Genomic DNA, 22363 nt, shown 5'->3' with positions numbered 1-22363 from the left:
GCAAGGGCTTCCACTCCCTTAACGTTCAGCTGGTGTGACCACAAGGAAATTTTGCATGTTTGTGCCAAGTACCCTGGCAGTTGCCATGACTCCTTCATACTGCGCCAGTCTAGTGTGCCTCCGCTACTCAGTCCGCCAGACCAACTTAACGGATGGCTACTTGGAGACAAGGGCTATCCCCTGAAGACGTGGCTAATGACGCTGTTGAGGAGCTCGTCCAACGGAGCTGAGAAGAGCTACAACTCCAGCCACATGTCCACTAGAGCCATAATCGAGCAAACCATCGATTTGCTGAAGATGCGCTTCAGATGCCTGGATAAATCAGGTGGAGCCCTGCAGTACTCAGCAGCCAGGGTCTCCAGAATCGTCGTGGTTTTCTGCGCACTTCACAACATGGCACAGTGTCGTGGCTTGCAGATACCCGAGGACCATGTTGATGTTGATGAGGAGGAGGAGGGCAAAAACGAACATCTTGCAGAGGCCCATCAACCAGCGGCAGCAGTACGCGAGAACATTGCTGCCCAGGATGCAAGGAACGCACTCATTTTGGCCAGATTTGCTTAGCATAGCCAATCAAGCACTTTTGCCTCGCAGCTTCTTACCTAAGCATCGACAATGGCCAAGGACCAGCAGATTCCTAGCAATTTGACCTCCATACTGACAATTGCAAGTAATCCTAAGCCCTCAATGTGGAAGTCCCATTCGCGAAATGACACACGCCACAACTACAGCAGTAGCCATCAGATTTTTTATTTACAGTAATCATCTGATGGCTTTTTAACATAAAACATCAAATTTCACCCAAGTGACTATTTGTGCAGTATCTTTCTTTTACGTGTGTTCCTACGTGGTGCTTCCCCTGTGGCTTCAGCAGATGTGGAGGCTCCTTGCTCACTTTCTTGCTGCTCCTGTCTCAACACCTTTGGCGGGCGTCCTCTGGGGTCGCGAACCCATGAGGGATTGCCAACAGTCTGCTGTTCCTGCGGCTGTGCAGGGGCTGAGGCGCCGATCTCAGTTGGGTGTGGACTCTGGTGGGGCTCTGCAGTGGCATGGAAGTGTGAGCGCTTGGAGAGGAGCCCCCACTTCCTTGATGTCTGCCACCAACTTCCCTCTCATGGGTCAGGTCCCCCTCAGCGCTTGGAAGTGGCTTGAGAGCACCTTGCTGCACATCAGGGGGGCCATGGGGACCCGTATCTGCACTGGCAGTCCTACTCAGAAGGACTTCCATGAAGGTCTGGTTTCTCTGTTCAATAGATGACCATCGCTCCTCCAGAGATGTCATTCTATTCAGAACACTCACCATGTTTACTGCACTCTGGCGACTTATCACCTCCATGGAGGTTGCCATCCTTTCCATGGCAATGCGTTCATGCACCAATGACTCCACAAAGGCTCTGCTCATGTTCGCAATGGACTCCTCCATTCGCTCCACACTCGCAGCGACCCTGGAGACAAAACCTGCCAGAGACTCCTGCATCTGTTCCTGGAGTTCCAGCACCGCTGATTTTATGGATGGACCCAGAGGCAGAGGGTCGACATGCAGCTGAGCCGAGCTGGCAGAGTCCTGTGCCCTCCGACTAGGACTCTCCACTGCTGTCCCTGTCTCCACCATCTGCTGATGTTCACGTGAGCTGTGATACACCAGGTGACAACACTACTCTATCTTGCGATGTTCCCTCCGAGGTGTGAGTGTCTGCGCTGGTGCTGGGTGCAGTGAATTCTGCTGACGCTGCACCCTCAGATGTTGCAGCTTCCTCTGAGGAGTCTTGAGGCTCATGCTCTTCCTCCTGGATAGTGGCGATGGGTGCTTGCGATGGTCTTGTGGGGGAGTAAAGGAAAGAGTCAGAGTTGTGAGGCCAAGGTTACATGCACATTGCAGATGATCATAAGTCCATCTGTTAGAGCTTCAGAATCATTATCAGCGACTCATGCAATGTCATTGAGAGAGATGGAAAACTATTCTGTCACCAGCTTGCTGTGATGCACCTGTCTGTCCGTCCCCCACTTGGGAATCTTCCTCCACTCCCATGATCTCCAGGACCGCCTCCTCCCAGGTGGTGAGCTGGGCTACTGACCCCCTGTCCTCGCTCTTTCCCTCTTATTGTGAGCTCTCTTTTCCTGCAATGAAGGAGACAAGTGGAGTTTGAGTGAGAAAGAAAGAGTGAGTGTAGAAAATCCATAGCATAGATGCTTAGAAGGAGACAAAGATGGAGTGAGGTGGCAAGACCAAGGGCCCTCCCTGTGTGTTGTAAGTTGTAATTGCATCACAGTGATAGGGAGTGTGAGGGCTGCATAGTCGAATAGTTAGGTGAATGTGACCATAGAGAGAGAGGGAATGGGTAAGGGTGCATGGATGTCAGTGTCAAGTGGGATGTGGAGGAAGAGATTACTAAAGCTGAGTGCTGGTGAGGAGAGGCAATGGGGATCAGATTGAGGGTGATGGGAAAGTCATACTCACTTTTCCAGTGCGCAGGTCATGAAACCTCTTCCTGCACTGAAGCCAGGTTCTGCGGGTTATTGACAAAGAGTTGACCTCCTCTGCCACCTGGATCCACACAGCCTTGGTTAGGAAGAAGGGAAGAGCACCTCTTTATTTGCTCTTGCTCCCTCGACTAAAGCCTGCAGGGCAACGTCATCAAAGCGGGGTGCAGACCTAGGTCTCTGGCTGGCCATTCTTCCTGTAGGTGCCTCTAACATGCAAGGGCAAAAGCATGGCAGTCTGCAGAAGAAGCAAGGCTTGTTACAGACCTTAACTGCAGCAACAATGATGACGTCATCGGAGGCGACTTTCAGACTAGAAAAACTCATTAGCCATGGGTTCCCACACGTTGGAACTCAATTGGCCAATTAAGTTAAAATGGCATCATTTTCCCACATCGATTTAGAATCAGGTGGCTAACACGAAATGCGGATTACACAACCCCAGCCCGCCCCAGTATCAAAATCCAGCCCATTATGTATGAAAGGTGTAGATTAACAAAGTACAAATTCACGGGAATTTAAAATTTGGTGGTAAACTGACATTCAAATTTGGAACACTCATTACAATCAAATAACTGGGGGGGGAGGAGAAATTCTGTGCCTTTGGAATTGTGGAGCACTAGGGGCCTTGAACAAAGACATTTAAGAAATATATTCAACTTGCAGTCAGTACCGTGATCCAATGCGATTTAAAATGTTCACCTACTGGTTCAACAAACTCAAACATCTTTCGCTCTTGGACCTCGTGCACTCGGAATACGTACTCCAGTGACACTTCGTAGAAATGTTGTCGGACAACATCAACCTGACTGTCTGCCTGCAAGTCAAAGCAAAAGTCTTTTCAGAAACCAAAATAGACATTAGCATTCAATATAGATCAGAAACTAACAAATGTAGGTCTGAATAGCAAAGTAGAATCAATTTAGGTTTAGCAATTATTTCTAAATGTAAAGTCACTCCAATATCTAAGAAGGGAGAGAGAAACCAGGTGAGTACAAACCCGTCAATTTAACATCAGTTGTGGAGGATTTACTTGAATCTATCATCAGGGACAAAGTGACTGAGCACTTAAACAACTATCAGCTGATAGAGAGTCAGCTTGGATTTGAGAGGTAGGTCAGGTCTGACTAATCTAGCTGAATGTTTTGAGACGATCACTAGCATGGTGGATAGGGGCGTGTCTATGGATGTTGTCTATATGGACCTCCAGAAGGCATTTGATAAGGTTCCACATAAGAGATTATTAGCAAAAATGAAAGTGCATGGAAGTGGAGGTAACCTTGTAATTGGTTGGGAGTTAGGGAGAGTGTTAAAGGGTTCATTCTCCGATTGGTGGTAATGTAACAAGTGGTGTTCCCCTGGGATCCGTTCTGGGGCCTCAGCTTTTCACCATATATCTGACCTGGATGAAGGAATAGAGAGTTGTATATCCAATTTTGCAGATGACACTAAGTTAGAAGGCACAGTAAGTTGTGTGGATGGGAGAAAATTACAAAGGGACATAATCTTTCTTTCATAGACAGATTGAGTAGGCAAAACTATGGCAGATGGCATTCAATGTGATATTAGTTGGCTAATGGGGAATCCAGATGTGGCTAATTGCATTTCACATTAGTAAATTTTAAAAAATGAGTAACAGACAGTCGTTTGGCATGGGATTTCAATACACATATTCATGTGGCGTATGCATGTGCAGTTTAACCCTTTTGTGCGCTTGTTGATAAAATGAAAAGCAGAGTGAGTGTTTTTTGATCGTTGAGTGCTTTATTTCCTTGGTTACTGAATGGTGGTAGATGTCTGTTAAGTAAATATACACATGATGAAGTACATTTACCTGTATTGTGAAAGAGTGTATGGAAGGTGTTTTCTACTAAAATTAGTGTACGTGGCTAAAATGGTGTCACTGCAGCCACATCCGTGACCAGTCATTTCTATTGGACAACACTTTGTCAGATACCATGTATCTTGATTTTGATAAAAGTGTCACACAAAAGGCTACTAAAAACAGTACTAAATCCCTTGTGGGATTGGTAGGTCAATTTTAGGTTAGATACATTTTTGTCAAATTCATATAGAAAGAGGATAGTTATTAATGGTAGCAGCTCTGGGTGGAGGGTATTTACAAAAGACCCCTGTGCTCGCTAACCTACACTGGCTCCCTGTCCAGTAATGCCTCGAATTTAAAATTCTCATCCTTGTGTTCAAATCTCTCCATGGCCTCACTCCTCCCTATCTCTGTAACCTCATTCAGCTCTACAACCTTCCGAGAACTCTGCGTTCCTCCAATTCTGGCCTCTTGTGCATCCCCAATTTCCTTCGCTCCACCACTGGCAGCCTTGCCTTCAGCTGCCTAGACCCCAAGCTCTGAAATTCCTTCCCTAAACCTCTCTGCCTTTCAGACATTCCTTAAAACTGACCTCTGACCAAGCTTTTGGTCACCTGTTCTAATATGTGGCCAACGGTGTCAATTCTTGCCTGATAACACTCCTATGAAGCGCCTTAGGATGTTTTATTAGGTTAAAGGCGCTATATAAATGCAAGTTGTTGTTGCAGTGGAATCCCACAAGGATGGGAGATCTCTATTGCTCTTCATCTTTACTAATGGTATGAATGAAGGTATTAGGGCAACAATCACAAGTTTACTGATGGCATGTAGATGTGCGTGGCTGGGGGGGGGGGGGCGGGGGAGTTAGGACCCTAGATGAAATAAAAATAGTGCAGGTAGATCGAGACGCATTTGGAAATGGGCCTGTGTGTGGCAGATTTCTTTCAATATAGATTAGTACAGTGTGATGTTTTTGGACCGGGTCATTCCAGCTATGTCCACCATGCAGGTTTGAGGCTGCTGAGCAGGAGGAGGATCTGGGTCATGAGGCTGTTACAAAAGTGAATAGGGTACTGGGGTGTATAGCTAGTATAATTAAATATAAAAAGTAAAGTACAACTCTTACCTTGTACAAGGCCTTGGTATGGCTGTATCTAGAATATTGTGCCCAGTGCTCATCCCCTCTAATGGCAGGAGATACTGAGGCACTGGAAAAGGTATAGGGTAAGACCAATCAATTTATACCTAGTTTAAAAGCCCTGAGATGTCAGGATAGGCTTTGGGAACTGGAACTTTTTGCTCTGGAAAAGTGTAGACTTCGAGGGGATGTGACTGAGGTCTTTAAAATAATGAAAAGTATCAGATTCTTACCAAGTTGACAGATTGTTTGAGCTAGATAGGGAATTACTTCTATGATACCAACCTTAGCAGCTAATGGTTCCTGAAACTTTGCTCCAGCTTGAAGAAAAGCTAAACATAATTATCACCTTCTTAACACTGACAGTGAGATTCTATTAATCAAAAGGTGTGCCAAGTTTTGCTTTAAAAGCGTTAGGTACAAGATTTTAGAAAAGTCTTTCAAGATTCAATGGAATTATTAAGTATTTCGAAAAAACCACAAGTAATGCTAGCACTGGAACATTTTCACTAACATGGGATAAATGGTAGCATTACTAATAATGTAGAGAGAAAAGCTATGAATGCTGGGAATCTAAAATAACTGATTACAGTAATAGGAAATTGTCAAGTTTTTCTATCACTACAGACAATGTTCGTGGTTTTACAGATTTTCTGATATATGTACAATAACTTGTATGGTCAAGTAACACTGAAAGGGATATTTAAGGAGTGAGAGTTAAGCAAGTGATTTATGACTACAAAATAAAAGTTTTTTGGCAAATACATCAAATCAGGAAAGTTACTTTATCAGGATTGAATGCAAGTTGCTGATGTAGCACCCGATAAACTGAAGATAATCATCAACAAGTATTTCAAACAGAAATCTGATAAAACAAATTACATGAGAACAAGTAGAAATGTTGTATAATCAAAAACCTCGGAAGAAATGCACTTACTTCAGTGGGATCCATAGATCATCTGCACTGGTTTATATCTTGCTCTGCAGGCCAAGTGGGCATGACAAATGCAGTTATTATCATGTACTAAAGTCCTGCTTTCGTAGTAGTGTGTACTGGAGCTTGTTAATCATGAATATTCATTATTCATAGCATAAGGTCTGTCTTACCAGGTACAGAGTTGGACAATAACATTACTAGGTCCATCAGGACAGATACAAGCTCAGTCATGTACCAGATGACAAAGAATGGGTGAAAAATCATCAGTAACTTGGCCTGCAGAGCAGGATATAAACCAGTGCAGATGATCTATGGATCCCACCGAAGTAAGTGCATTTCTTCCAAGGTTTTTGATTATACAACATTTCTACTTGTTCTCATGTAATTTGTTTTATCAGGTTTCTGTTTGAAATACTTGATGATTATCTTCAGTTTATCAGGTGCTACATCAGCAACTTGCATTCAATCCTGATAAAGTAACTTTCCTGATTTGATGTATTTGCCAAAAAACTTTTATTTTGTAGTCATAAATCACTTGCTTAACTCTCATTCCTTAAATATCCCTTTCAGTGTTACTTGACCATACAAGTTATTGTACATATATCAGAAAATCTGTAAAACCACGAACATTGTCTGTAGTGATAGAAAAACTTGACAATTTCCTATTACTGTAATCAGTTATGACGCTTACAGTATTAAACTAGGCTGATGAAAAACAAAACTATTACAAGATTCTAAAATAAAAATCAGTTACCCAAAGGTCCTGACCTCTCTTCCCCCTCCACCGATCCTCTCCGATCTCCCCCTCCCCATCAACTCTCTCTCCCCCTCTGATCTCCAATCATCTCTCTCTTTCTCCCCCCTCCGATTACCCCTCTCTCTCCCCTCCCCTCCCCCACAGCCACCAACGGATCCCCTGACCGCCTCCACACGGAGCCGAGGAAAGCGTGGCCCACAGTGCAGGCCGCAACTGCAGGTTGAGTACTGCGCATGCGCAGCTCCGGTATACAGCGTGCATGTGCAGAAGGGGATCGGGTGCGCATGCGTGGCTCTGGTATGCCGCACGCATGGGCAGAAGGTCGCAAATGTGTTCATGCAAATAATCACAGCAAAATAATTACCTCTTGAAGATGAGAATCCTTTTTTTTTGATGACAGATTTAAATGTTTTTCTAGCACATTGCAATACTTTTCTGTTTCCTTATCATATTTCTTCTTTGCCTCCTACACAAAATAAAAATGGGAATAAATGAAACATTTCAATTTACCAGTGGGTCACCTTCAGATAACCAAGCAAGAACATTCAGTTCATTCTTTTTGCTAGAAGACATTATGGGATGTTAGTAAAGGATGAAATCAGAGCAATAATGAGAAAGGATATTGGCTTAGAAAATCAAGATGTAGAATCAGTCTGGGTGGAGCTAAGAAACACCATGGGGCAGAAAACATTGGTGGGAGTTGTCTATCGGCCTCCAAACAGTAGTGGTAATGTAGGGGATGGCATTAAACCGGAAATTAGAGATGCATGTAACAAGGGTACTACAGTAATCATGGGTGACTTTAAAATACATAGACTGGTCAAACCAAATTAGCAATAATACTGTGGAGGATGAATTCCTGGAGTAAGAGATGGATTTTTTAGACCAGTGCGTTGAGGAGTCAACTACGGAATAGACCATCCTAGATTGGGTACTGTGCAATGAGAAGGGGTTCATTAATAATCTTGTTGTGCGGGGTCCTTTAGGGAAGAGTGACCATAACATGATAGAATTCTTCATTAAGATGGAAAGTGATGAAGTTCAATCCGAAACTAGGGTCCTAAATCTGAACAAAGGAAACTACGAAGGTATGAGGAGTGAGTTGGCTATGATAGATTGGGGAGCTTCATTAAAAGGCATGACGGTGGATAGGCAATGGCCATCATTTAAAGGAATGAATGCATGAATTGCAACAGTTATACATTCCTTTCTGGCGCAAAAACACAAAAAGGAAAAGCGACCCAACCATGACTAACAAAAGAAATTAAGTATAGTATTAGATCCAAAAAGGAGTCATATAAAGTTGCCAGAAAAAGTAGCAAGCCTGAGGATTGGGAGCAGATTAGAGTTCAGCAAAAAAGGTCAAAAGAGATTGATCAAGAGGGGAAAAATAGAGTATGAGAGTAAACTTGCAAGGAACATAAAAGCAGACTGTAAAAGCTTCTACAAGTATGTAAAAAGAAAAAGATTAGCGAAGACAAATGTAGGTCCCTTACAGTCAGAAACAGGAGGATTTATAATGAGGAACAAGGAAATGGCTGAGCAATTAAACAAATACTTTGGTTCTGTCTTCACAGAAAAGGACACAAATAACTTCCCAGAAATGCTAGGGAACCAAGGGTCTAGTGAGAAGGAGGAATTAAAGGAAATTAGTATTAGTAAAAAATAGTGCTGGAGACATTAATGGGACTGAAAGCTGATAAATCCCCAGGGCCTGATAATTTGCATCCCAGAGTACTAAAAGAGGTAGCCATGGAAATAGTGGATGCATTGTCATAGAGTCATAGAGTTATACAGCACGGATAGAGGCCCTTCGGCCCATCGTGTCCGTGCCGGCCATCAAGCCCTGTCTAATCTAATCCCATATTCCAGCATTTGGTCCATAGCCTTGTATGTTATGGCATTTCAAGTGCTCATCCAAATGCTTCTTAAATGTTGTGAGGGTTCCTGCCTCCACAACCCTTTCAGGCAGTGAGTTCCAGACTCCAACCACCCTCTGGGTGAAAAAGTTCTTTCTCAAATCCCCTCTAAACCTCCCGCCCTTTACCTTGAATCTATGCCCCCTAGTTATTGACCCTTCTACTAAGGGAAAAAGCTCCTCAGTATCCATCCTATCTATGCCCCTCATAATTTTGTACACCTCAATCATGTCCCCCCTCAGCCTCCTCTGCTCCAAGGAAAACAAACCCAATCTGCCCAGTCTTTCTTCATAGCTGAAGCGCTCCAGCCCTGGTAACATCCTGGTGAATCTCCTCTGCACCCTCTCCAAAGCGATCACATCCTTCCTGTAGTGTGGCAACCAGAACTGCACACAGTATTCCAGCTGTGGCCTAACCAGTGTTTTATACAGCTCCATCATAACCTCCTTGCTCTTCTATTCTATGCCTCGGCTAATGAAGGCAAGTATCCCATATGCCTTTTTTACCACCTATCCACCTGTTCCGCCGCCTTCAGGGATCTGTGTACTTGCACACCCAGATCCCTCTGCCCCTCCATCTTGCCTAGGGTCTTACCATTCATTGTGTATTCCCTTGCCTTGTTAGTCCCCCCAAAGTGCATCACCTCGCACTTTTCCGGGTTAAATTCCATTTGCCACTGTTCCGCCCATCTGACCAACCCATCTATATCGTCCTGCAGACTGAGGCTACTCTCCTCGCTATTTACCACCCTACCAATTTTTGTATCATCCGCGAACTTACTGATCATACCTTTTACATTCATATCCAAGTCATTAATGTAGACCACAAACAGCAAGGGACCCAGCACCGATCCCTGTGGTACCCCACTGGCCACAGGCTTCCAGTCACAAAAACAACCTTCGACCATCACCCTCTGCCTTCTGCCACTAAGCCAGTTTTGTATCCAATGTGCCAAGGCACCCTGGATTCCATGGGCTCTTACCTTCTTGACCAGTCTCCTGTGCGGGACTTTATCGAAGGCCTTACTGAAATCCATGTATACCACATCCACTGCGTTACCCTCATCCACACACGTAGTCACCCCCTCAAAAAATTCAATCAAATTAGTCAGACATGATCTTCCCTTGACAAAGCCATGTTGACTATCCCTGATTAATCCTTGTCTCTCCAAGTGGAGACTAATTTTGTCCCTCAGAATTTTTTCCAATAATTTTCCTACCACTGATGTTAGGCTCACTGGCCTGTAGTTCCCCGGTTTTTCCCTACTTCCCTTCTTGAATAATGGTACTACATTAGCGGTTCTCCAGTCCTCTGGCACATCCCCTGTGGCCAGAGAGGTCCTGAATATATGTGTTAGAACCCCCGCAATCTCTTCCTTTGCCTCACACAGCAGCCTGGGATACATTTCGTCCGGGCCTGGGGATTTATCCATTTTTAGGCCTGCTAAAACCGCCAATACCTCCTCCCTCTCGATGTTAATATGTTCGAGCATATCACAGTCCCCCCGCCCTATTTCTATGTCTACATCGTCCTCCTCCATAGTGAAAACAGATGCAAAAAATTCATTTAGAACCCCTCCTACATCTTCCGGCTCCACACACAGATTGCCACTTTTGTCCCTAATGGGCCCTATTTTTTCCCTAGTTATCCTCTTACCCTTAATATACTTATAAAACATCTTAGGATTTTCCTTTATTTTGCTCGCCAGTGTTATTTCATGGCCCCTCCTTGATCTCCTAATTTCTTTTTTAAGTATCCCCCTGCACTTTTTGTACTCCTCTAGGGCTTCCTCCGTCTTTAGCCTTTTGTATCTGCCAAAAGCCCTCCTTTTTTTCCTAATCCATTCTCGTATATCCCCTGACATCCAAGGTTCCCTGTGGTTTTTGGAACCACCCTTGACCTTTACGGGAACATGCTGCCATTGTATGATCTCAATCTCCCTTCTGAAAGCCTCCCATTGCTCCGATGCGGATTTTCCTACAAGTAGCTGATCCCAGTCCATTTTGGCCAGATCCTGCCTTATCCTATTAAAATCGGCCTTCCCCCAATTTAGAACCTTTATTGGTTGTCATCTTCCATAATCTATAGAATTTTGGAACAGTTCCTGCAGATTGGAGGGTGGCAAATGTAACCCCACTATTTAAAAAAGGAGGGAGAGAAAACAGGGAACTACAGACCAGTTAGCCTAACATCAGTAGTAGGGAAAATGCTAGAGTCTATTATAAAGCATGTGATAACAGGACACATAAAAAATATCAACGGGATTAGACAAAGTCAACATGGATTTATGAAAGGGAAATCGTGTTTGACAAGCCTACTGGAGTTTTTTTGAGGATGTAACTGGTAGAATAGATAAGGGAGAACCAGTGGATGTGGTGTATTTGGATTTTCAGAAGGTCTTTGATAAAGTCCCACATAAGAGGTTAGTGTGCAAAATTAAAGCACATGGGATTGGGGGTAATATACTGACATGGATTGAAAATTGGTTAACAGACAGGAAACAGAGTAGGAATAAATGGGTCTTTTTCGGGGTGGCAGGCGGTGACTAGTGGGGTACCGCAGGGATCAGTGCTTTGGCCCCAGCCATTCATAATATATATCAATGAGTTGGATGAGGAAGCCAAATGTAATATTTCCAAGATTGCTGATGACACAAAACTAGGTGAGATTGTGAGTTATGAGGAGGATGCAAAGAGGCTTCAAGGTGATTTAGACAAGTTGAGTGAGTGGGCAAATACATGGCAGATGCAGTATAACGTGGATAAATGTTAAGTTATCCACTTCGCTAGGAAAAACAGAAAGGCAAAGGCCTAGAAATTCATTAAGGCGCTGCCAGCTTTGCGCCTAGTTAACGCCTAAAGGGTGATTTTGCGCCAAAAATGGGTTTGCGCAGATATTCAGCGCAGCGGTATTGGCGGCGGTAGCCGTTAGCGCTGCGCCGGCACCGATGACATCATCGGTGTGCGCAGTGCCCCGGTTCCGCCCCGAAACCGCCCCGATCCCCATATTTAGTTGCGGCCGCCTCCTCCGAAGCGGCCGCAAACAGCGACCAGAAAACGGGGCCGTCCTGCTGCCTTAGTGGGGCGCTTTAAAGCGGAAGGTGCGGCCGGCCGCTTTTGCGGCAGCCGCCTGCCCGCACCTCCTTCCCCGGCCTCCTCCACCTCCCCCCCCCCCCGCGGCATTGCCGGCTGCTTTCCGCGAGCCTGGCACTTCTCCGTGGTGCCGGGCTCATTTGCCGGCACTATCCAGCGGCGATCTCCCCGTTGCAGGCAGCTCCCCCTTAAGAGGAGGAGGCCTGCAGTACCGCAGCCGGCCGCTGCACAGCGCCTGGCGCAGCGGCGCCAAGAGCGCTGATATTCAGTGTCAGCGCACCAAGCGGAGGCGGGCACACCCTGGTATAGCGCCCGCTTCCGAATTGGGGCGCTAACAATGAATATCTGACGATCGCTATAGGCTTCCCGCCCAGCGCTAACTTTTGGGCGCTAGCCAGCTGGAGGGGCCATAGTGAATTTCTAGGCCAAAGTATTATTTAAATGGTGATAGATTGGGAAATGTTGATGTACAAAGGGACCTGGGTGTCCTTATACATTAGTCACTGAAAGCAAACATGCAGGTGCAGCAAGCAGTTAGGAAGGCAAATGGTATGTTGGCCTTCATTGCAAGAGTATTTGAGTACAGGAGCAAGGATGTCTTACTACAGTTATACATGGCCTTGGTGAGACCACACCTGGAGTAGTGTGCACAGTTTTGGTCTCCTTACCTAAGAAAGGATATACTTGCCATAGAGGGAGTGCAGCAAAGGTTCACCAGACTGATTCCTGGGATGACAGAACTGTCGTATGAGGAGAGATTGGGTTGACTAGGCCTGTATTCACTAGAGTTTAGAAGAATGAGCAGGGATCTCACTGAAACATATAAAATTCTGACAGGGCTAGATAGACTGGATGCAGGGAGGATGTTTCCCCTGGCTGAGGTTCTAGAATGAGGGGTTACAGTCTCAGGATATGGGGTCGGACATTTAGGACTGAGATGAGGAGAAATTTCTTCACTCAGAGGGTGGTGAACCTATGGAATTCTCTACCATAGAAGGCTGTGGAGCCAAGTCACTGAATATATTTAAGGAGGAGATAGATACATTTCTAGGCACAAAAGGCATCAAGGGGTATGGGGAGAGAGTGGGAATATGGTATTGAGATAGAGGATCAGCCATGATCAGATTGAATGGCGGAGTGGGCCGAATGGCCTACTCCTGCTCCTATTTTTCTATATTTCTATTTGATAGAGCAGTTTAAAATTATGAATGGATAAGCCATGGCACATAGAAATGGACTGTTTCCAGTGGTTAATGGTCCAGGCCAAAGGGACACAACCATAAGATTTAAGACAGAGAGCATGAGAAACTTTTTTTCTATTTACACAGAGTTATGAAGCTATGAAAAGCATCGTAAAAGTTGGTTATAGAAGCAGAGACCATGTCAACATTTAAGAATTGGTTAGATAAGTCTGCATTCTTTTAACTTGAGGGGGCAATGATTGGGGCCATACTAGGAGGAATGCCAGGAATGAGAGATAGTGAAGGTTTAGCTGGGAGCAAGGTTATCAAAAGGTGGAGATGAGGGAGTGGTTAAGCAAATTGATGGCTGCAGGAAGTATTGTGGCAAATGAAGGGCCAAAGGCTGTTAGTTTGGAAGTGCAGTTTTAACTGATTATGGGGAAAGTTTTTGCAGGAGTTGTTCTTATCTCCCACTGTAACATCGGCGGGAGATTGGTGGAATCCCGGGGAAATTTCAGGGCCTAGCAGTCAAATTGAATTGGAAAGGATTTAAAGTTGAGCAGCTGGTCGGATTCTTTGGGCAGGATTTTCATTGAGCCGTGGAGGCGGGATTGGAGGCGTGTGGGGGGTTAAGATCCCGAAATTGGGGGGCACGAACCCATCCCACCCCCAACCCGCCTCCATGCCAGTTTCAAAGGAGGCGGGTACCCGACCCGCACTGGGACCCGCCTCCCAGAGGCGGGAAGGGGATTAGTGCCAATTAACTGCCTGTTAACAGGTAGTTAACAGGCAGTTTTTAGCCTAATCCCTGTGTGGGATTCCCGACAGCTCCAAACCACACCAAGTTAGCGAGGCGGGCCGTCGGGCTAAAGGGGTCGAGATGTCCGGTGTTCAGGTGAGTGATGGGTGCATGAGTGTAGAGGCAAGTGTGTTTGGTGTGTTTAAAGTGTTTGAAGAAGTTTGACTTACCTTTACAGCCTTCCTTCCTTCAGGTCTCGGGAGTCCTTCATCTCACCGGCACAGAAAGCAGAATGGCCGCGATCTGTCAAAAATTGCAGCATTCAGCTTTCTGTTCCGGAGAGATCTCTAAATCATCCTGAGAGGAAGGAATTAACTTGGAGTACAGATTGTCAGTGTTTAACAGCTTCAAACAGCTGTCAAACGCTGATATTTCATCAGTCAAAAGGTCTTGACAGATGAAATATCAATCTGTGACGTCACCTGTTGCCGGGTGGCCCTTAATTGGTCTGCTGAGCCCGCTGGGCGGGCTCAACAAATTTAATCAAGTCAAAATCGCGTGGGTTGGCTACAACTCGATGGAGGCGGGACTACAACCCCGAAAAGTTGTAGTCCCGCCTCCTACCCGTCTCCTCAATGAAAATCCAGCCCTTTATGTTAAAAGCAGCCTTTCATGTCACAAATATTAATAGACATTAACTATCTTTCTTGTAAATATATCCCTAATGGATCAGGCTTGGATTTATTCACTTATTCGATTTGATTTATTTCCCTATTCTGCAGACTTGCACATAAAAGCATTTCAAAGAAAGATAGCCCAGTCAGTGAGCAAACTTTGTACTAATTAATGGCCGAGTCACACTAAGACTAGTCACCTCTCACTGAAACTGTTTTATGTATTGGCGACTGCCCTGAATGAGGCAAAGGAACTCTTTTTCAGATACCTGAAACCAATTTTAAAATCACATTTATCCTGTCTAAAAATATAATACAATAATTTGGCCCATTTGACTCGGGGCAAAATCTATGCTTTCTTTAGTCTGGTTGGCTATAAAAGGTCACACTACATCAGGTCTACTGGCACGTGGCAACCTGATGAAGCACCTTGCGATAGTAATCAACTTGTCCGAGTAGAGGAAGCGATCACTACAACAGAAGAGTACCTCTTATTAGCCAATCTCAACTTTTTTTTGGAGAGGGTGGGGGGAGAAAAAAAGGACGGAGTGAGGGAGAGAGCAAGACAAATGGGGGGCGAGAAGGAAAAGAGACAGAGAAGGAAATTGTACAGATTACCTTTGCAGATCCAATCTGCTCCTTCCGAAATCTTTCCAATGGGCTGATGAGGACTTCACCAGCATTCTCAATCTTGCATGAAAATAAACCAGTGTTACAAGTGTTACCCCATACACACTGCAAGTAGACAGAATACAGAGAAACAAGGCTCTCGTACTAGGACAGTGTACTTTTCTCTAATAAATGTACCTGAGCCAGGTGCAACTAATCTCCCAATAGCATGTGTCTCTGACATTAAGCTTCAGTACAATTCCAATGATTAAAGCAGAACTTTTTTTTGTCAACACATTGTAGCTCATTGAAATCAAAGTTCAAGACCACTAAGCCAGCCCAAATTCAGCATTAGCCATATTCTTCTGAATTCATTTCACAAATCACAATCAAGTTAGATATCTATTTAGAGCTTCAAGTAGAAGAATATTGCATACTCGTATGACATGGGAGAAGTTTTTTATTTTGGTTTTGGGAGGTGGGCGACACTGGCAATGCCACATTATTGCCCATCCCTAGTTGCCCTGAAAAGGTGGTGGTCAGCCTTCTCCTTGAACCAATGTAGTCCCTGTGTGTAAAAACATGAGCTCTGTCTGCACCATCACTAGATCGGGGGCAAATTGTATTTGTGTAAACCACAAACACCATCTCTACTGCAAATAACAACAGAAAATGCTGGAAATACTCAGCAGGCCAGACAGCATCCGTGGAGAGAGAAACAGAGTTAACGTTTCAGGTCTGGGACCCTTCATCAGAGTATTTCCAGCATTTTCTGTTGTTATTTCAGATTTCCAGCATCTGCAGTATTTTGCTATCTCTACTGCAAAGATTGCTTAACTTTTCTCTTAGTGCAATCTTGAACAATGCAAAATAAACTAAAAGCACTTGTTTCAGTAGATTTTTGCTTGAACAATCATGTGTGCAAATGTTGAACTCAACCAAAAATCAAATCGGGCGGGGTGTAAAACAGGCAGCCGATCCAATCTAGTCAGTTTCCCCCCAGGTGGGCTAGGTTATTGTGCCAATTCTGTGTAATGAAATAAAGGTGAAGGATACATTTCCAACAGTTACCCTATAGTCAGTGCAGGCAGAGAAAGTATAGATAATATGTTTCCTTAATATAAAACTTAACTTAAGTTTGTATTTTTTTTTAATTGATATATTTCAATTGAGATCAGAGTTAAAACACTGAAGTTGAAGCATGCATTTTCAGTGCAATCCAGGAGGGGGCAGAATTACACCAGCAACTCACTGGAGTGTTTTTTCAAATCTCTGCCTCCAATTCCCTGGAACCCTTAACATTCAAACAGAAAATTTTATATTGCCCATGTAAAATCTTACCCATCATGCTAAGTCCCTATTACAGCTATCTTAGTCTCCTCCCCTTCAAAAGTGATGTACATTTTATAAATATTGCCCAAGATAAAACTCACCAAACGCCCTCGCTCATCTTCAAGATTCTTTAGAACTCCTGCAAACTCCTGAAGTGACCTCGCTTTAAAAAAAAAGTATAAATTAACCAGTAAAAATGACCAAGGTTGCCCCAAAAATAATAAATGCAACTGACTTAAGTTAGATCCCTGACATCAATTAACTCGCACATAAAACAAAAGTGAAGGCCAGAGTACAGGATCACATGGTGGCATGGTTCACTGGTGTTCCAATGCACTGCCCTAACCTTTCTGCAATACTGTACAAAGGTGTGCCTGCATTTACTCTTACAAAGAGCTCCCATCCCTCCATGTCTTTAGGGAGAAAACAAAAATTATAATAAGAGAAAATACATGACACAGGGCAAGAAGCAGAGATGAAACGAAGGTTCCACCTGCTAACTCACTCAAAACTCTGCTGGCACCAAAAGTAGAACAGGGCATACAGTTCCTCATCAGATATTGTTAAGGCAATTGGTTCGATAAATGTTAAAAAATGCTGTAAATATTTATTTTAAATACAAACTCTAATGAGCCACAACTGGTGGTTATAGCCACTTTCCTCACAATACCTTCTATTCTCCATCGTGATCGCATCTCTAAACAGAAAAATATTTCATGGAAATTAGAGGATATTGTATAACCTGTGCGACTGATGTGCAAAGGGTTACAAAAATAATGCATTTAAATTAGACCCATATTGTTGTGTGGAGTAAATCTAATTAGGCTTGTTACTTTTTGCTCCAAATAATGTAAAATGTTCAATAAATGAGCACTGAAGAAGCTGAGTGAATATAACAAATCACAAAGTGGTCTGCGAGGAAGCGACAAATTTGAAGATTATTTTCTTAATTGGGCTCATGGACCAGAAAATACTGGGGGAGAAATTGGGTGAGTAGCGCCACCTGTTAGCGCCTAAAGAGGCAGTCAGTGGCTGTAGCGCCACTGGCTGCGTCTCCGGCGATATTCAGTAGGGGCGCTAATGGTGGCGTTAGGCATTTGCGCTGCGCCGCCACCGATGACATCATCGGTGTGCGCAGCGCCCCATTCGTGCGCCGTTCGCGATATTTGGTAGCGAACACCGCAGTTGCGCCGCTCGCTACCCGCGCCCGGTTCACGGGGCCTTACTGTGCCGGCAGCGGCGCAAGTTAAGGTGGAGGTGCGGTGCGGCCGCTTTTTCGGCGGCCGCCTGCCAGCACCTCCGTCCCCGGCCTCCTAACCACCCCCCCCCGCGGCATTGCCGGCTGTTTCCCGAGAGCCTGGCACTTCTCCTTGGTGCCGGACTCGTTTGCAGGCACTCGCGATCGGGGATCGCGCTGTTGCAGGCACCTCCCCCTTAACAGTGGGAGGAAGGCCTGCAGTACCGCAGCATGCCGTGCCGCAGCGTGTGGCGCTGCGGCACGTTGCGCTGCGATATTCAGTTTCAGCGCCCTAAGAGGGACGCGGAGCGCCTCGAGCCTCGCCCCGTCTCCCTCGAGGGGCACTGAAACTGAATTTCTGGCGATCGGTATCACTCCGATCGCTGCGCTAAATCCTGCGCTCCGCCGACCTTTGCGCCACTTTGGCGCCCCAACCCAATTTCTAGGCCAGAGTGTTTTAAAAAAAAAGCTGGCCTTAAACAGGATACTAGGGAAAAGGTATACATGATGTTATGCAAGATCAAACAAGGTGACAGACCTGGGGAAAAGCACTTATACAGGTCATGGAGGCACCAAGGGGAAGGAGAGGGACAAACCTAATAATTGGAGCCCCACTGGTGGGAGGTGCTTCAGTAACCCACAGAAAAGCTATCTTTATCTGTGGACAACATGCCCAGCAAACCAGTGTTGGACACTGCCCAGTCCTTGTGCACACAACACAGCAACTCAACACTGACCAATTAAATTCATGTCAACAGTCTCAAACAGCCAAATGTAAGACATTTCTGGCTTACCCCAAGAAAGAGCAATCAGATATGGTATTTCAGAGCACATCAATCTCACAAAGGGTCTAAAAGGTGACAGCTAAACACTCATCCAGGGACAAAGGAGTGGCCATAAAATAATCAATGAGCAACTGCATTATACCCTGGAGAAGATCACCCCGGATAAAAGGGGTCTCTATTAGGGGTTGAATAGCAGGGGTGTATATTAAATACATACCCATGGCAACATTCCTTTTACATGCTTCCCCACAAAGAAAAATTGCAGGAGGGGTAAACTGTATCTGCCACTCCCAGATGGACAGGCTTCCAGGCCGGGGAGAGATGGAGAGACTGGGGAATGGGGGCTGGGGGAGAGATGGAGAATAGGAAATGTATGGCAAGCCATGTGATCCACAGAGATTGAATTCACTTTCTTTCAAACTCCACACAAAAATAGAGTCTAGAAATGGTTGCTTCTTCCTGAAAGTTACACCTACCTGGAATCAAAGTTGCCTCACTGAGCCATCGCCATCTCGGACCATGCATCAGTAACTCTTCACTCACCCTCCCTAATCTACTGCCCACAAAAGCTTCCATATTGAGCCACATCCATCTCAGACCATGCACCAGTCATGCTCCAACTCACCCTTGTTAACCGACCACTCCACTGCAAACAGTGAAGTCAATGGAAATGAAAATCAGGCGCAGTGCAAAACAGGCTGCTAATTCTCTATTAACCCATTTTGTGCTATGGTCATTGACCAATTTCATTCCATTGGTACTTTGTGAAACTTTTCACTAAGGGCATGCAGTGAATAGAATAAAAATAAAAATAAAACTCACCTATACAGATCTCATCATCTGTCTCTGCATCTCCAATACACTGAAACTTAAATTCATTTAATGATTCTGCAAACTTCCTCTTCGCAACGGATAGATCTGAATACAGAAAACAAACAGGATTTAAGATAGCTTTCCCGCCAAAAAAAACTGCAGAAAATTTTAGTTATATTTATATCCTCTTTGGGATGCCAAGAGACACAGGCGTGTGTTCTTGCATAACAGTCACTCTAATTAAATGCAATTCACTGTGTAAAGTGCTTAGAGGGGTTCTGGCATGCTAAGGTGCTATATAAATGCAAATATTATAACCTTCTACCAAGCCTCTGTCACCGCTGACACCTAGGAGTCCTTAAGTTGGCATTAGCTTACCTGCCCTTTCCCTTCTTTGGAAAGGAGGTTTCTCATTTTCCTACATGTTTCTTAATGACTTGGGAACATACCATGGGGTAATTTTAACAGGAGAGGATCGGGGATGGGGCTAAAAATCAGCAAATGTGTGAAACCCGACCCCAACCTGCCGCGAACCTGCCTGCTTCCATTTTAACTGCAACGGGTTTCGGGCATCTGAGTAACCCGCTCGAGAGGCGGGTCCGTAGTTATAATATTCAAATGCGGCTCCACTCCTGATATTTTGGCAGCGATTTGAATTTAACACCCCCTACACGGTGTCCCAGGGCTCAGGAAACCCGGCAGCTAAAGGGAGGCAGGAGCAGCCGGACCCAGCAGATAAGTGCTTTTTATAGCACTGCTTGTGAGTCAGGAGGAGCAAGGGTGCTCCTCCCTCCCTCACCCCCCCCCCCAAACAAACCTGATACGTGACTGACCGACTCCCTACCCCCATCAAACCTGTGATGTCTCCTGGTCCGTCATCCCTCCAGATTGCCAGTCCGACCGCCCCAACCCCCACTCCCCCCCCGGCAACCCCACAGTCCCCGGCTGCAGCCTTCTACCACTGGATTTCCCGCCGGCCAGCCTGTCAATCTGGCCGGCTGCCAGGCAGGAAACGGAGTAAATAAATGATAATGATGAATTCGACAGGACCTCAGCGTTCCCGGTACTTCCAAGTTTCAACCCCCGCACCCGTGCTCCCCATAAATATTGGGGCCCATGTCTCAGCAAAGAGAGTAGGCATGAGATATGCTCACAAAATCTCTGGCAATACTGCTTTGTAGCTGACCACTATGTACTGCCTGAGGTGACATTGGCAAATATTTGCCAACCATGAAGTGTCTGCTCTTTGCTCAGCAACCCCTCTCTTCCACACCCTACCACAAAAAATTCCTTTACTAAGATCAAGAACTCAGTGTTGGCATTTTCTACAACTTCACAACTCAGCACTTTGGAGTTACAAAGTACTACACCAACCTTGAAGAAACGTTAAGAAAACTGAACGCAAGCTCAGTTTTACAGTGGTTTCCATCAGGAATACAAATTTTCACTTTAAACTTTTTCTTGGATAAAATAGGGTTACACAGAGGACACAACTGAATACTTTAACCTAAAATTAAGTTGAGTGATCTCACCCTGCATAACATGAAGAGCTTGTAAGAGCTTGTAAGGGCTCAAGTCACAACAGATTTATCTTTCAGTAAACAGCCATTCCCAAATCATGTATGCACTTCAGAATTTTCAACTAAAAGCCATGGTTTGTTTGCCCAAGGCAAAACCTGTGGAGTGACATTTGAGGAAATATTGCTTTTCAATGAACAAATTAAAAACCACAGGTTAAAAATTCACTTTAATTTCTATCTTCTGTTACTGTCCGAAGCATTCTGGGAACACGGTATTGAATCCAGGATTCTCCCTCAAAAAATCAAGTCCAATGATAGACTTACTAAAACTTTCCATTTGAAATGACGGTGTTTGTTCGGCAAAACAGATCTGTTCCTTAGATAAACATTGGGCTACTACAGAAACTCGCATTTATGCTTTTGTCAACATTTCTGCAGTTCTCAAAGTCTTTGCTCATTCTATATCCTGAACAGAAAACGGTGCTTCCATTTTCCCAAAGGATAACCATTGTTTAAAATAAAAACAAACAATCTGGCTGGCATCCGATGTCTACAAATAAATGCTTTTGTGATATTTTAAATGAACAAATTTAACCATATAAGCATCCCAGGCTTCACAGAGCTACAGAAGGCTGTCTAACCTGTTGAGAAAACCCTTACTGATACCAGAGTGTGGAGGAAGGGGATACTCCTGCCCACCTCCAGTTTTTGCTATTTAATATTCAAACTCCTACAAAGCTCCAGGTACTCAAAGTTCATTAGCAACTCACTCTGCTAACAGGTCTGAAACCCAGTCAAAAACCCTAAACAAGAACAATACTCCAAAGTGATTGCAGGATGGGGCCTGGCACAAGTCACAATTCTGACATGAAACAGCAGCAGACTTGTTGCCCTCTCTCCCCCAACATTCACAATACAACCAGCTCATCACAAATTATTATTTACTTGTCAGAAACTCTGAAATCCATGTACAGCAAACTCTCAGTATGTATGAGATCATATGGAGAAATTCCACTCACCAGCTAACCTAGAGAGGGTTACTTTCCAGCTCCAAATGAAAAATATAAAAGACCTGTTTGCAAGCATCACCGCACTTGCACTAAATATGAGGAAAACAAAAATTAGACAAAAGCTAAATTAGACTTCCTTGTAGATATCTATTCTGATCAATACTGCTCTACTTTATGTTTGTCTTGTTTGAAAATTAAGAGGGGCAAAGTGAAGCATCAAGCCAATCTTGAAAACCTACTTGTGTCTGGTCAGAGACATCTACCTAGCTTTTCAGCAAGAAACATCAGAAGGCATAGGAGACCCAAGAAAACTT

General features: G+C 44.6%; 1 protein-coding gene across 13 annotated transcripts in view; it reads right to left on the bottom strand.

Moving 5' to 3' along the window:
• The window catches only part of LOC147114055 (rho GTPase-activating protein 26-like), a 249495-nt gene that overhangs the window by 140091 nt on the left and 87041 nt on the right, over window positions 1-22363 (bottom strand). For all 13 annotated transcript variants that reach the window (XR_015079339.1, XR_015079340.1, XR_015079341.1 and 10 more), the window contains exons 2-6: window positions 19529-19624; window positions 16786-16847; window positions 15362-15433; window positions 7503-7604; window positions 3188-3298 (exon numbers count right to left, since the gene is read on the bottom strand). Coding sequence is in view for 9 of the 13 variants with exons in the window: in XM_085995616.1 (XP_085851742.1) it covers window positions 3188-3298; window positions 7503-7604; window positions 15362-15433; window positions 16786-16847; window positions 19529-19624 (443 nt within the window). In the remaining 4 variants the exon portion in view is untranslated. The remainder of the gene's footprint in view (window positions 1-3187; window positions 3299-7502; window positions 7605-15361; window positions 15434-16785; window positions 16848-19528; window positions 19625-22363) is intronic.

This window comes from Somniosus microcephalus, chromosome 8, assembly GCF_052327205.1.
Source record: "Somniosus microcephalus isolate GS21.2 chromosome 8, FLI_Smic_1.0, whole genome shotgun sequence".
Classification (NCBI taxonomy): Eukaryota; Metazoa; Chordata; class Chondrichthyes; order Squaliformes; family Somniosidae; genus Somniosus; species Somniosus microcephalus.
This window is presented reverse-complemented; position numbering and strand designations above follow the sequence as displayed.